This window comes from Pteronotus mesoamericanus, unplaced genomic scaffold, assembly GCF_021234165.1.
Source record: "Pteronotus mesoamericanus isolate MK-2021 breed Mesoamerican mustached bat unplaced genomic scaffold, CSHL_Meso_final contig_182, whole genome shotgun sequence".
NCBI lineage: Eukaryota > Metazoa > Chordata > Mammalia > Chiroptera > Mormoopidae > Pteronotus > Pteronotus mesoamericanus.
The window spans coordinates 16,939,977-16,956,798 of NW_026555078.1; the positions used below are offsets into that span (position 1 = coordinate 16,939,977).

Genomic DNA, 16,822 nt, shown 5'->3' on the forward strand with positions numbered 1-16,822 from the left:
GATCTAATCAGAAACGAAGGATAAACTAATTAAAGAACAATTTACAGGGAAAAAACAGTAGAATGGATGAAGCCGAGAATCAAATTAATGATTTGGACCATAAGGAAGCAAAAAACAATCAGTCAGAACAAGAAGAAAAAAAAAGAATCCAAAAAAAATGAGGCTAGTAAAAGCAGCCTTTGGGACAACTTTAAGAGGTCCAACATTCACATCATAGGGGTGCCAGGAGGAAAAATAAAAAGAGCAAGAAATTAGAAATCTATTTGAAAAAATAATGAAAGAAACCTTCCCTAATTTGGTGAAGGAAAAGACATACAAGTCCAGAAAGCACAGAGAGTCCCAAACAAGATGGACTCAAAAAGGACCACTCCCAGACACATCATAATTAAAATGCCAAAGGTTAAAGATAAAAAGAGAATCTTAAAAGCAGCAAGAGAAAAGAAATTAGTTACCTACAGGGTTTCCTCATAAGACTGTCAGCTGATTTTCCAAAAGAAACTTTGTAGGCTAGAAGGGATTGGCAAGAAATATTCAAAGTCATGAAAAGCAGGGACCTACAGCCAAGACTGCTCTACCCAGCAAAGATATCGTTTGGAATCGAAGGGCAGATAAAGAGCTTCCCAGACAAGAAAAAACTAAAGGAGTTCATCATCACCAAACCATTATTCTATGAAATGTTAAAGGGACTTACCTAATAAAAAGATCAAAACTATGGACAATAAAATGGCAAAAAATACAAATCTATGAACAACCGAATCTAAAAAATGAACTAAGCAGATAAGAACAACAGAGACAGAATCATGGATACAGGGAGTGTCTTGATGGTTGCCAGATGGGAGGGAGGTGCGGGGGAAAGGGTGATGAGATGAGGGGATTAAGAAGTACAAATAGGTAGTTACAGAATAGCCATGGGGATGTAAAATATAGTGTATGGAGTAGCCAAAGAACTTATACACATGACCATGGACATGAACAACGGTGTGGGGATTGCATCAGGTTATGGGGGGGTGCAGAGGGAGAGCAAAGGGGAAAAATCAGGACAACTCTAATAACATAATCAATAAAATATAATTTAAAAAAAATTATACTCATGAGCCTCACACTCCTTCATCTAACCCAACCAAAGAACCAACAGCAGTCTCTGAGTTTTATCAATAGTGCTCAGACACTTCCACTGGGTGGATGTCAAATCCGCCAGTGTCTTTCCTTCATGATTTGTGAATTTATTATTAAGCTCAGGAAGGCCTTTTGTACACCAAGATTATTAAAATTTCACCCACTAGTAATCCAAAAATGCAAATGGAGCACAATTTAATTATTTTAACCTGTTAGATTCATTCATGCATTTCCTCAACAAATATCTGTCAAGTTTCCATCATGTGACAAGCATTGTACTAAGAGTTGGGGATCAGAGAATAAAGAAATGGGGAAAAAAGTTTGACCCTTGGAATTTTACTTTCAATTGGGTCCAGACAAGCTATAAACAAGATTGTGTAAATAAAAATAAGTAAACTACATAATACTAGAGCAGCTATTTCCAACTGGTGTGCAGTGGCAGGCACACTGGTGTGCTGCAAGGAATTATTTCTTCTCCTCCCTTGAGGACATGCTTACGGATTCTGGAGAGGGAGAAAGGAAGGGGAGAGAGAGGAGGGGAGAAACATCGATGCGAAACAGAAAAATTGACCGGCCACCTCGTGTATGAGTCCTGACAGGGAACTGAACCCGAAACCCAGGCATATGCTCACGACCTTTCTGTTTACAGGAAGATGTTCCCACCAACTGAGCCACACTGGCCAGGGCTACGAGAATTTTTAAAACATGCAATACCTGACAATTTAGTCAGGGGCACCGACCTCTTCCCCCTTAGACTGTCAAATAAAAAAAATGACAACAGCCAACACAACAACAGCTGTCTAGTGTGAATGAATCAAAATTATACCTATTTTTTTTGGTCACATCAGCAAAAAAAAATAAAAACAACAAAAAAAAAGTCATATTTTTTTTGGTGTACCGCAGAATTGCATTAACTTGTTTACATGTGCCAGGAGCTGAAACCGGCTGAAAATCATTGCACTAGAGAAGTGCCACAAAGGCAAGTAAAGCTGGGAAAAGGGATAGGAGATGCTGGGGGTGGGACAGGTGGCATTTTAAACAGTGTCACCAGGGAAGATCCCCCTTGTGAGTCCTGCCGTGTTGTTACTTAAGAAGAGTTTTGTGATAAAAATCATGTTATCTGTATCTTTTCACATATGCTGGACCATTTCCAAGAAATAATTTTCTTGGAGTAGAACAGCTAGACCAGAAGGCAGAGGCTGCTTCTGATTTAAATCCTTTTTTATATCTGTTCTCAAATTGCCTCCTGTGAAGGTTGCCCCAGTCTGCTTCCATTGGTATGTTTGACAGGATAATCTCCTTCTCTTTCCCTGGTTATTGTGAGGAAATAACATGTGTCCCATGAAAACACCTCATAATTTGATGTTGATACTGTTTCTTTTTTATGTTTTTAAGACATATATGTCTTTGGATAAACATGCTAACAATCGACACATATTCTTTTAATCAGTTTATCGTATTGCTTATTCTTTCTACTCTTCTCACATCTCTCTCTAGAAATGGTGAACAAATTAAATTGCATACTTTTTTTGATTGTATAAACAAGTAAATAGTAGCAAAAAGGTAACTGATTAATACTTTATGAGCCTTTAACTTCTCATAAAACACCTTCTTTCATATAATTTTAACTAATTTTTGCTTCTGGCACAGGGGATTGGTTAACTAAAACTCCCAAGTTGAATTATAATGCCATGTATATTTAAGTTACAAGTAGTACATAATAGAAGTGGTATTTACACATATGTTTACCAAAGATTTATTCATAATAGCTAAGATGTAGAAGCACTCTAAATGCCCACTGACAGATGAATGGATGAAGAAAATGTATGTACCTACAATAAAAGACTATTATTCAGCCTTAACAAACATACTGTCATATGCAACAAGGGGGATGAAAACTTCAGGACATTATGCTAAATAAAATAAGCCAGTCATGAAAAGACAAATATTGCATGATTCCACTTATATGAGGTGGGATCCAAAACAACCCCAGAATTTACTTATAAAAAATTGTGTATTTATTTTTACATGTTTAAACTTCAGTCACCTTCAAAGTACTCTCCATTTGATGCAATGTACCTATTGAGACATTTTTTCCACTGCTCAAAACAGTTTTTGAACTTGTCGATTAGGATGCCTTTAAATGCTTCTGCCATTTTTTTGTCTCACCTCTTCCACATGGGCAAAACATTTCCCTTTGAGGACTTTTTTTATAGGAGAAACAAACAAAAAAAAGGGTCACTTGTGGTGAGATTGGGTGAATAGGGAGGATAGGACATGGGGGTTATGATGTTTCTGGTAAAAATGGTAAAAAACTGCTGAGCACTTGGTGTGGTGTGGACAGGTGTACTCATAGATCACCCATCATGAAATGGGCAAATGCACTGAAAGAATCTTCAAAAAATTCACTGAAACTGAACGCAGCCTCTCACAATAACGCCAGCTGGTACACTGATACAGATGGGTTTCAAGAACAGTCGCCTAGCTGGGGAAGCCTGTATTACAAGCAGCCTGCCCTCCAGAAGATAATTCCGGTTTTGTTTTAGGTCCCTCCTTGTATGAGGTACCTAAATTAGTCACACTCATAGAAACACAGAGTAGAATGGTGGTTGTCAGAGGCTGAGGGGAGGGAGGTGTGGGAAGTCGTTCAGTGAATACAGAGTTTCAGTCATGCAAGATGAATAAATTATAGTGATCTGTTATAAATAATGTGAAAATAGTTAATAATACTGTGCTATACACTTAAAAATTAAGAGGGTAAACTTATGCTATGTGTTTTTATCATAATGAAACACAAAGTAATACATAACAATAAGACCAATGAACTTTTATTGAGTTTTTGCCATGGGTCAGCATTGTTCTAATCACTTTATATGTTATCATTTGATCCTCCCAAGCATTTGAGGTGGGTCCCATTATCATCTCCATGAAGAGTAAGAAACCAAGGCACAAAAAGCTCCATAATTCGTCCATAATCACACGGCTCCTAAGTAGTAAGCTGGGATCCACACCCATGAGGAGTCTGATTTTGGAAACCCACTACACCACACTGCCTTCCTTGTTTATGCCATGCCGAGTCCCTTTTACATAAACTCCACTGAAATAAAATCTCCCTCCCAATGCAAATCTAAGGCAGACCTAGCACTATGTCCAATTTTCATCAGATGCATTTAGAAGACAGAGGTTTCACTTTCTTTACTCCAGAAAGGTTGAAAAATTTCTAAGCAAATCATTATCACTTATTTTAAAGGTTAAAGTAAGTATGTATATATTATGTGTGTAAAAGTAATCTCAAAGATCAGCAATGACCCCAGGTTGAGAGTTCAATTAGTAAAAAAAAAAAAAAAAGATAACCTATAGCCTCATTTTCAATTTTCTGTTTAGGTAAATCCTTTGTTTATTAGTAGTTTCAGGGAATTATTTATATAGCAGGGCCTTTGTTACCCTAACGGTACATCTGTGTCTCCCACCTCCTGATCAGTAAAGTGAAATGGTTAGACAAGGCAATCCCTGAGTCCCCTTACAACTTTAAATTCAGAGTTGATACATATCTAACCTGTCTCTGTCTTCGAATGCATAATTTGGTTTTTTGCCCTCGCAGTTGATCCCGTGCACCTTGCACAGACCTTGCTGTCATATTATGTTCCTCGTGCATCTTCTCGTGGCTGCACCCATCTCGAGTGCGCTTTGCATGTTTAAAGATGAGGTCTTTTCCCCTCTCACAAAGCTACTGCTGTTGAGTCCCTCATATGCCCACAGACAACCAGAGGTCACAGAGTGAGGGAGGAAACAAAAATCGTTATCAGGCAGCTGTAGCAAAACCACATTTTAAGACTACACAACAAACAATATTGATCTCAAGCAGCTGATAGGTGAACAGTTGCCTTTTAACATACCCACAGCCATGGAGAGTTCTGAATTTTGATTCATTATGCTCTTTCTTTTATATTTGTGTCTATGAGTATATAGCAGCAGCAGCAATAAAATTGGAACACCTTATGTGATGTTCTACATGTGATGGATGATAAATATTTGCGTAAAAAAACAGGAAGCAAATGAAGAGTCACTTCTACCAGGGGGAGGGTGTAGAGTGAAAAAGGTCTTTGGAAGCCCTCTGACCTGGTCTGAGTATTATCTCTGCAATTCGCTAGCTCTGCAATGTTGCATAAGTTACTTCTGCTCTGTGAGCACTGGTCTCCTCACTGGAATGAAGACAGCACTACAGCCAGCACTCACAAGTCACTCCCTGTATGTCCGTTCCCTGCCCTCACCTTCCTCTCTCTCAGATTCCAGAGGGACACTATTCTAGCAGCAGCTCAGAAAACAACCTAGCAGAAGCCAGGTTCCTATTAGTAATGAATCAGCATAATGAACTGATGTCTGTATTGTAATAATGCACTAAGAATTAGATTTATAAGGTACCGAAAAAGCAGGCATAATATTAATCACGCAAAGGTGTCATCTGTGGTATTCACATTCGTAGACACCTGCCATATTTCCTGGTAGTCTTCTCAAAAACACCTATCACAGAAATAAAATTAAAATAGCATGAAGAGTAAAAATAACAGGGTTGAAAGGCCAAACAGTGCAATATACAGATGGTGTATTATAGATTGTACTCTTGAAAACCATATAATTTTATTAAGCAATATCTCCCCAATAAATTTAACAAAACTTTAAAAAGGCCAAAGTGATAACTGAAGATATAATTCGTGTTATTAATAACAACCCACATAAGTGCTCTGAATCTTCAAACTTCTAGAATGTATTTCTAGGACATTACACAACCCAGTAGTCCTTGACCCTATTACCGAGTACTACTAGCACAAGGGAGGGTAAAGTATGGGAATTCCTAAGAGTTTTAAGCCCAGAAACACCTAAGACATTTCTTTAAGAATCTGTGGTAACAGGGATAATGGCAAGGCCTGAGTTTACAGATGTTTAAGTAAATCTCTTCTTTTGTGACAGTACATATACGTAGTAGGAGACTACTTGAAGTATCTGAGAATAACTTTTCAAATATAGTTTTACGGGTGTCAGTGAGTACTTGTTGCATGTACTTACTATGTAATAATACATATGGCTGCCATTTACTAAATGCCTTAATATATTGTCAGGGAGGTGGCATACAGCATGACAGCCAGGAGCGTCGATGCTGGGCTGGCACACCTGGGTTCAAATCCCATCTCTTCCATTTGCTACTTACGTGACCTTGATAAAGTTTCATAAATGAGGCTCTGTTTTTTCATCTATAAAATGGGGCTACTAAGAGAGCAGTTGTGAGGATTCAGTGTGATAGTAGAAATAAAACTTCTGGTTCAGGGCTTCGCATGTTGTAACATCCTGAGGATTATAAATCTCACGATAACCCGCAGGTATATACTGTCGTCTTCATGTTACAGATGAGCAAACTGAAGTTCAAAGGACTTTGAATAACCTGCCCAGGTCATGGACTGGACAGGGCTAAGGTTTAAACTCAGGATTATCTGACTAAAGTGTGTCTATTTCAAACAACTGAATGTGCAATAGTTTTACATGTATCATTTCACGTATTTTCCATGTGTTTGGATGAGGTAAGAAAAAAAAAAGTTTGATTTGGCAAAACCTGCTAAATCAAATGGTTCTAGGAAAATTAATCATCGTCATCATCATTATCACCATCAGCATCATGATCTAGACACTGAGCGTTATGTTGAGTTTCAGATAAAGGTCAGGAAAAAAATAAAATAGAACGAAAACCCAACCCAAACCAAACAAAACCAAAAAAACAAAGCAGCAGTAGGTTATGACTTTTAAGTCAACCTGCTCCAGGGCTTGAAGCACACAGGCCTAAGTTCCTTCCCTTGTATAGCCCCGGTCCAGCCTTCCTCCCAAGCACTCGGTTAGAAAAACGCAGAGACTCCCCGGCACAGCGAGTCTGTTTGCTTGCTCTCTTCGTGCCATGCTGAGGAGCTGGCCGTGTTATTGCTGGCTGCCTGCAAAAGCCGGGGTGCCTGCTGAATTTCTCTTTCTTCCCCCTCCCCCACAACACAAACACACAGCGGCTGAAGGCTTAGAGAAACAGTATTCATTCCACCAGGGGGGCCGAATTTTTCTAGACACATGCAATGAACTTTTAGGAGCAGAATAACAAGACTTGGCTGGGCTTATATGGGAATCCTTTCCACACCTGTGAGGTTGCGCATGTGCATGTGTGTGTGTGTGTGTGTGTGTGTATATATATATATATATATATATATATATATACACACCATTAGCAAAAGCTCATTACATGTGGCACTCAAGATGTTACTAGCAGAGTGAAAGACCCCTTGATGTTAACACTGAGTTGCCCGCCCCCAGCCTGCTCCCCTGCTTGTTATAAGCACATTAATCTCTGTTGGCCCTTAGTGAGTCTAGGTTAGTCTGGTGAAACTGGGCATGGTGCGAAGTGGGAAGGGAAAAAGAACAGATGTAGTGGCAGGGTGAGAAGACCTGAGGATGCACAGTTTTCTCCTGCCTTGAATCACCTTGCTACGTTGGAGGTAAGTCTACTAAAAAGTGAAGAACTTTAGGAACCACTGAGAAATCAAAATCCCCCTCTCCGCCTTGCTTGTTAAATTTCAGCAGTTCTGCCTTGGCCATCAAAATGTCCTTAATTTTTCTGCTTTTTGGGTTGTTTTTTTTTTTTTCAGTCTGGATGAGGCAGAGAAGAGAGTGGGAGGGAAGGAGAGGGGGGCTGGGAGCAGAAGTTTAACAAAGGATCATTTTAACAGAAACTACTGAGTAATCGCTCTGTCCTGGGCCAAGAATAACATCAGCTCAATGTTGGCAATTAGAATCAGGTCAGTGGGGCCTCAGAGCCGGTGAAGCCCTCCTCACAGACCCCAGCATGGAGGGCTACTCATGCTGATGTCACCAGCAGTCACTGTTACCCAAGAAAAGTCCCACGACTCAGCTCAAGGAAAACTTGTAACCATCTCCTTGAGAAACAGGAAGCCAGCATGGGAAGGAAGTGGGAAGCAATGAGAGAAACTAGACAGGAGACACACACAGGGACGCATCAACCATCCCTAGACTCTCACAAGATTCTGCAATTCCCTGACCATCCCAAAACTCATTTGAAATGAATTAATATACATAAAGCATCTGGAATAGTCCTTGGGCCACAGGAAGTGCTTATTAAGAGTTGACTAATACTATTCAAACGAAGAGGGAGGAATCTGTCCTATGAGTTATCTCTGGCCCACTATGAAACTGAAGCCTGGGAGCAGTGACTGCTGAGCACAATGCACCCCGATAAGGAGAACGAGCAAGGGGATTTTCAAGTTTGGAAAGCTTATTTATAAGGGACTATAGTAGATGGAGTGAGAAGGATAGAAACAAAGTTCCTATAAAAAATGGTTGCCAAAATTCTGTAAGGGCAACATTAAGTTTTACCATATCCAGTCTCCCTTCCAAAGGACAGAAGACAAATAATACAGGAGACATTTTCTAATCTCTTTCCCTCTAGCTCAATGGTTCTCAAAGTGTGGTACCCAGAAGAGCAGCCTTAATATCACCCAGAAACTTGGAAACTGAGATAAGTGAGCTCCATTCCAAATCTTCTGAATCATAAATGGGGTCTGGGAAGCAACTGGTGTTTTAACAGGGCCTCCTATAAACAGGGGCTCTGAGGCTCAAAACCAGGGGTCTACAAACTGTAGGGCTTGAAGGCCAAACCCAGCCTCCCGCCTGTGTTTGTGAATAAAGTTTTATGGGAAAACAGCCACACTCATTTACTCACATATCTCCTGTGGCTGTTTTCATTCTCCCAGCGCAGAGGCGCATAGTTGCCACAGAGACCCTCTCTGTGACCTGCAAGGTCTAAAACACTTACTATATAGCCATTTGCAGAATAAATTTGCTGACCTCTGCTCTTAAAACAATGTCTTAAAAAAAAAAAAACCAACTGCTAGTTTGACCCATCAGGGTGGAAAAGCCCACAGTTTCAATTTTGTCTTTTTATTATGCTCCCTATCTAATGGACTGGATCACACCTATTCTTTTGCACCTCTGTCCCTGGAAACCTTTGCCAATGACTCTGGGTGACCTTCCTCCCCATGCCCATGTTATAGGACCCATTTTGAAAAGGGGTAGATACAGCACATGCCACTTTCTAGATTTATGAGTGAAATGCTAGGCTGAGATGAAGATCGAAGCTCACTCCTCATGAATGGTTAGAGATGCCCATTTCTAAACTCATATCCTGAATCAGAGTGTGCCACCTTGAAATTAATACCTTCAATAAGCTGGCTACCTACCTACCAAAAGGATGGAGAATTTTCTCTGCAAGTAATGCAAGAAAGGCTGCCAGGTATTTCCCAAAACACCTTTAGGAGATCACTATGAAAGACACCATCCATGTACACAATGAATATACAGAGACATATAATATAATATAATATAATATAATATAATATAATATAATATAATATAATATAATCCTCTCTACTGTACTATTCCACAAACAGGTCTCTCTTGTGGAAGAATGGTAGACAAATCAGATTTCAACTACCCACTGCTCTTAAACAAGCAAGCAACCAAACTGTTACTTACATCAATGGCTACCTACACTTAAAGGAATCCAAAGCATAAGAAGTTTATCATAAAAACCATCTCTATTCTAAAAGTTAACCCAAGGACATAAATACAGGACATACTGAGAATGCAAACCACACTTCAATCAACAGTTTAGTTGTAATTATCACGTTCAGGTCTAGCATAGTCATAAGGTAAGCCAAACCCAGAGGCTTAAAATCCAGTAGGGTTCTGTTCCTTTTGTGAAGTAATTCTTGTCACCTGAAATAAAGTGCCCTAGGTTACTAAATACTCTTAATGTTAGGACACTTAATATCTTTATTCCTCTTTTTTTCTTTTTTATTGAACTTGTTGGGACGACATTGGTTAATAAAATTATATACGTTTCAGGTGTACAGTTCTAAAATACAGCATCTGTATATTGTATTGTGTGTTCACAACTCCAAATCAAGTCTCTTTCCATCACCATTTATCCCCCCATACCCTCGACTACCTCCTCCTTCCCCACTTTCCCTCTGGTAATCACCATACTGTTGTCTGTGTCTATGAGTTTGTTTTTTTTCTTAATCCCTTCACCTTTTTCACACAGGAACATTTAATTTCTTTTATTTTCTATTTTATTAGTTACAAACTCTTTAAGCTAACAGAATTTAGTTTTTTTAGGTCTCTCCCACAGTCTCAGAACTTCACCCTTCCTCATTTTTACCTAAATAAAACTGTGGACTGGAAAACAGGGGGAAGAAGTCAAATGATGTTATAAACATACATAAAATTGTGATGAATGATTTTCTGTTCCCTCTCCAGGAGACACGAGACAACTCCCTTCTTGGGAGCTCTGACTCCTCCCTAAGACAGATATTCTGACAGATTCTAAAAAACATATTTTCCATATACTTCATAGTTCAGTGAAGCTAAACCACTATAATCCTCAGTGGAAAAAAATCCACACAAGAATAGTAGTCCTCTGAATTTTCAAAGGAATGTGAGTTGCTGAAAGCTAATCAAAGGAATGAGGACTTAAAAATGAAGCAGTTTCTAAAAGTGAAATGAACATCAGCAAAACTGTATTTCCTTCTTCAAAACTTCAATGCCCTATAAGCACTTATTTTTGTTTAAAAATCACCCACCATTTCAAGGTAGGGAAGCATTAAAAATGATAAGGGACCAACTGTTTAGGTGTTAGGCTATAGATTATACTCACGTTAGAAGTAAGGCTACATATGATACTTCCACTATCTAGCATCTGATTAAATTGGCATTCTCAAGTATTCTGCAGTGTTGGAGTTTAGAAATTTAAAGAGTTTTTAAAAATTTACACAGATTAAAAAAATACCAAAGATACACAATTATATCTACAATTGTAAAAATACAAACCAGCTTAAATGCCGAGGAAAATTTCTATGCAACAAAAGGCAGTGTGGTAATCAAAATGAGAGGCCACACTCCATATTTTCAGGTGAGAAGTCTGGGTATTTCTCCAGTAAAAACGACCTAACAAATGACTTCACAAAGGCCTGCATTAAGAATTTCTCAATTACAAGGAATTAATACAATATACAGAGAACTCCATCACAGATAAAGATGATCAAGTGATGAATCATATCGAAATAACAAATATAGCTGAACCTGGACAATAGTTGAAAAGATAAGTAGGAAGCATAATAATAATTATTTTATTCAGAAGAAAAAACTTCGGTCAATGCTGCCCTAGCCTTACAGTGAATATTAATTTTGCACAAACTAATGCATACTACATTTTTATAAGAAAAGAGCAAATGATGAGAGATTAAGCTGATGTAAGACATTTCTTTACATAACCAAATAATATGGGAAGCTCATAGAATCAATACTGATTAAGCTCAATAGAACATGTAGAACAGGGTAAATGATTCTAATGATAATCCTGATTGATAAAAAAAATTGACTCTTCATGGCCTGACTTTTTTGTGAAGCCATCCTTTTTCTGTAACTGGGGCCAAACTGATACAAATGCAATATACTTAGATCCCTCACACATACTCAAAAGAGTTCTTGTCACTTTATAGACCGTGAGTAGTAAATGAACACTTCACTAGAGCATAAGCTCCGCAACAGCAAGGATTTCTGAGTCTACTGTTATAATTTGGTGTGCATTGTTTGGAGTACAAACTATCAAACTGTAAGACCAATAACTTAACTTACGACCATTTCCTACAAGAACCTGAAAGTGATTTATTCCTTGAAAATCTTGGCAAGCCATGAAGGACGAACATGTGCTTATGGAAACCAAGTCAGTGAAGGCAGGGGGAATATACCTAGAAAAAAATTTTCTAAAAATGCTAGCTTTTGGGTATCTGAGAATGAGAACCTCGGGGAAGTTACTAAACTAAGATCATACAACAGAAAGGGTAAATACTGTACAGGGACTTTTGTGGAGAAACATTCATATGGAAGAACGGCAGAGCTGGCTCAGCATCACTTTACAGCAAAGCCAATGTTATGGCTTCAGAACATTTCTTCCCTGAGAGTAGGTTCCCCAAGAGCCATCTAAGCCATGGTGGTGCTGGTAAACTTTCAGTAAACTGAATTCCTACATTTTCCCATTGACATTATTATTATTATTACCACCAACAGAAGGAAGATATCAGTACTTGGAAAAGTCTTAGCTTGAATTACCTGGTGCCGGGCTCGACTCTGGTCCAGAAGTTGCCGGGACTGAAGTTTTTGTTGTTCGAGTTGTTGCAGAGCAAAATGGAGCTGGTAACTGCCTGCTGTGGGGTGATACTTGTGCTGGGGGGCCACGCCTGTGGCCTTGCTGTACGCGTTGTTCTCCACCTCTCCCTCCCAGGCAAAGCCACCTGTTTGGAGGCTCCTAAAGAAAAAAAGAAAGCAGATTTCTTAGAGTGTTCATGTGAACAAATTAAAGAAAGGAAATATCACAGCTATTTTTCCTTTATGGAACGAAACACAGTTTGAATTACACATCTATCTGTGTGATAAACTATCTGACTCGCCCACTAAATTGGGAACACAGAGAGGGTCTGCTCTACTCTCCCTTCTATTCGTAGCTCCCATAAGACCTGGCACATGGCCAATGTGCAATAAATGTCTGTTGAATGTTAAATAATTAAAATAGCAATTTAACTTTCCTCAACAAAATATTAACAAACCTGATTCAACAATACATTAAAAAGATAATACACCATGATTAAGTGGGATTTATTCCTACGACGCAAGGTGGGTACAATGTCTGCCAATCAATAAATGTGATACACCACATAAACAAAGTGAAGGATAGAAGCCATATGAGCATACAGGTGCAGAAAATGCATTAGATAAAACCCAGCACCGATTTATGGTAAAAACTCTTGGCAAAGTGGGAATACAGAAAGCATACCTCAATGTAATAAAGGCCATAAATGACAAACCCACAGCCAGCATCATACTCAATGGGCAAAAGCTACAAGCATTTCCTTAATATCGGGAACAAGACAGGGGAAGAGTGGAACAAGACCACTCTTATTCAACATCGTACTGGAAGTCCTAGCTGCAGCAATCAGACAAGAAGAAATAAAAGGCATCCAAATTGGAAAGGAAAAAGTAAAACTGTTATTTGCAGATGACATGATACTGTATATAGAGAACTCTAATAAAGATTCCACCAAAAAACTACTGGAACTGATAAATGAATTCAGTAAAGTAACAGGATACAAAATAAATATCCAGAAATCAGCTGCATTTTTATATACCAATAATGAACTATCAGAAAGGGAAATTAAGAGAACAATCCCATTTACAATTTCATCAGAAATAAATAAGTTTAACCAAGGATATAAAAGGTCTCTACTCGGAAAATGGTAAGACATTGAAGAAAGAAATCGAAGAAGATACAAATAAGTGGAAACATATACTGTGTTTATGGATAGATAGAACTACCCAAAGCAATCTATAGATTCAGCACAATTCTTATCAAGATGCCAAAGGTGTATTTCACAGAACTAGAACAAATATTCCAAAAATTTACATGGAATCACAAAAGACCCTGAATGGGAATCATGCTACCTGACGTCAAAATATACAACAAGGTCATAGTAATCAAAACAGCATGGCACTAGCATAAAAAACAAACATAGATCAATGGAAGAGAATAGAGAGCCCAGAAACAAACCCACACCTTTATGGTCAATTAATATTTGACAAAGGAGGTAAGAACATACAATGGGACAAAGATAGTCTATTCAATAAATGGTGATGGGAAAACTGGACAGACATGTGCAAAAATATGAAACTAGATGTCCTTCTTACTCTATCCACAAGAATAAACTCAAAATGGATAAAAGACTTAAATGTTAAGACTTGAAACAATAAAAATCCTAGACTTAAAACATGGGCAGTAAAATCACGGACACTGCTCATAGTAATGTTTTTTCCTGTGATATATCACCTTGGGCACAGGAAACAAAAGGAAAATAAATGGGACTAGATCAAACTAAAAAGTGCACAGCAAAAGAAACCATCGACAAAATCAAAAGACAACCCATTGAACGGGGGAAACATATTAACCAGTGATACATCTGGTAAGGGGTTACTCTCCAAAATTTAAAAAGAACGTAAACTCAACACCACTGCCCCCGCTAAATAATCCAATTAAAAAGTGGGCAAAGGACCTGGATAGGAACTTCTCCAAAAGGACATACAGACAGCCAATAGACACATGAAAAAAATGCTCAACATCACTAATCATCAGAGAAATGCAAATTAAAACCACAATGGGCTATCACCTCACACCTGTCAGAACGGCTACCATCAATAATTCAAAAAACAAGTGTTGGTGAGGGTGTGCACTGTTGGTGGAGATGCAGACCGGTGCCTCCACCATGAAGAGCAGTATGGGGTCACCTCAAAAAATTAAAAATGGAATTCGTCTATGACCCAGTGATTGTACTTCTGGGGATATAGCCAAAAAAACCCGAAACACTAATTCACAAAAATATACGCATTCCTATGTTCATCGCAGTGTTATTTAGCCAAGATGTGGAAGCACTCTAAGTACCCATCAGTGATGAGCAGATAAAAAGCTGTGGTACATTTACACAATGGAAAACTACTCATCCATAAAAAAAAGAAAGAAATCTTACCTTCTGTGAAGCATGGATGGACCTGGGGGACATTATGCTAAGTGAAATAAGCCAGTGAGAGAAAGTACCATATGATTTCACTTATATGTGGACTCTAGTAAACAAAATAAACTAACAAACAAAATAGAAACAGACTCACAGCTACAGAGAAAAGACAGACTGACAGCTGTCAGAGAGGAAGGGGTTGGAGAGTTGGGTGAAAAAGGAGAAGAGGTTAAACAAAGAAATGAAAATAACACAGACAACAGCGCGGTGATTCCCAGAGGGAAAGGGGGCGGGGAGAGGTGGAAGAGGTAAAGCTGGGTAAGTGGTTATGAAAGGAGACTTGACTGGGGTGATCAACACACAATGCAATATACAGATGATGTGTTACAGAACTGTACACCTAAAACCTATAGAATTTTATTAACCAATGTCACCCCAATAAATGCAACAAGAAATTTTTTTAAAAAGAATGGTAAATTTTGTTACATATATTTTACCAAAAAATGTTTTAAAAGGTCCCCATATGTTTTAGACCAGTCTCATTTGACAGTTCTTCCATTTCTTTAACACTTTTATTCTCTGAACCTTCTTTACCTATCCTGTATTTATTTTTTTTCCTTTTGAAGGTATGGTTGCCAGAAAATTGTTCATAGAAGAAACATTTCAATCTCAGTGAACAACCTTACCCCAACCCCTGGTTAATGGAGTTTACACAAAGGAAAACGGTGCCTAATTTAACAGAAGTACACACAGTGATTTAAATCATTGTGTTATTCTTTCCTTGGTAAACTTCCTTTGGTAGTAGCGGTCATGTCAATGGCAGAGACACAGCAATGCTGGGCGAGGTTCTGCAGACCTTCCTGGGTCCTGACCCGCAGCCTGCCTGCTTACGGAAGAGCCTCGGTCCTCAGGACCCTGACAGAGGCGGGCGGGAAGGAGCACAGTGGAATGCCTGCCGCGCCCAGAAGGCCGTGCTCCCTTCTTGACCTTCCTCTGTCTTGGTCAGTCCTGGTCCCTGCTTTGGTCTCCCTGCCTCTCTCAAAGAGATTTCCAAATACCTAGTTAAGAGAAAGTCTGTGTAATGTGCTCTGAAGTCCATGGATGAAAGGCTTCCTCCTCACATAAGCTCACTGCTTGTGTGTCACATCCCTTGATCCTCTCCTCCCACAGTTCGGCTCCCTCAGTTCATCCCCACAATTACACACTTTTGGCTAATCCTCTTGGAGAACAGTACCAACAATCTCAGAGCTTATTTAATAATTTTTTTGAGTATGACATTTGATCTTCAGTGATCTCTCTTGAAATGCTTTAATGTGCAAACTGTTACACAGTTAAAAAACAAAACAACATGATCTTTCCCAAGGGGCTTCTGGAGGTCCAAGGAAATGTGGCCACCAATGACTGAATACAAATATGCTCTTAAATCCATGAATAAAATGTTAACATTATTCACAAAGTGCTCAGCGAGAGTCAAACAGGAGTTACAGGGTTAGGAAAAGAGGAGCCAGAGAAAACTTAACTTTTTCATCAGCAAGGGAAGAGGTAAGCTTATTGGAGGAGAACTTGCAGGAAGTGACTGAATGGCTGGGGAAACTAGGTGAGCTCTGAGTAGAAGGAGGAGCGAAGGAGAAAGGAATCCAGGTATAAAATGAAGGGAAGGTTCAAGGCAGAGTGGGCTGATCCGATGAACGAAGGAACACAAGGAAAGAGGCTGGTGAAACTGCAGGAACTGCCTGGCTGAAGAGCCTTGAGATTTCCATAACAATTAGAGCAGGTATTTGAATCTAGAATAAAACTATTATTTAGGATAACGACCAAAGGTCAGAAAATTCATCAATTGTTCCTCTGTTTCCACTCCCGGCTTGAGAGTTTCTAGTCAGGAGTAGCTATCTAGACTCAGGGATTCGATATTAAAGGATTTATGCAGCTACGGATATTGTATCAGAACTCATCTCACTGTCTAGATTGTTTTTATTTCTACAAACTGCTTTAATAACAAATAATCCTAAGAGACATTTACTTTGATGTCTTCTCATTATATACCA

At 38.9% G+C, this 16,822-nt stretch overlaps 1 protein-coding gene across 2 annotated transcripts in view; it reads right to left on the reverse strand.

Moving 5' to 3' along the window:
- TTLL5 (tubulin tyrosine ligase like 5) overlaps window positions 1-16,822 on the reverse strand; it is a 246,195-nt gene that overhangs the window by 72,328 nt on the left and 157,045 nt on the right. For both annotated transcript variants that reach the window (XM_054567237.1, XM_054567238.1), the window contains exon 30: window positions 12,331-12,526. In XM_054567237.1, coding sequence (XP_054423212.1) covers window positions 12,331-12,526 — 196 coding nt within the window. The remainder of the gene's footprint in view (window positions 1-12,330; window positions 12,527-16,822) is intronic.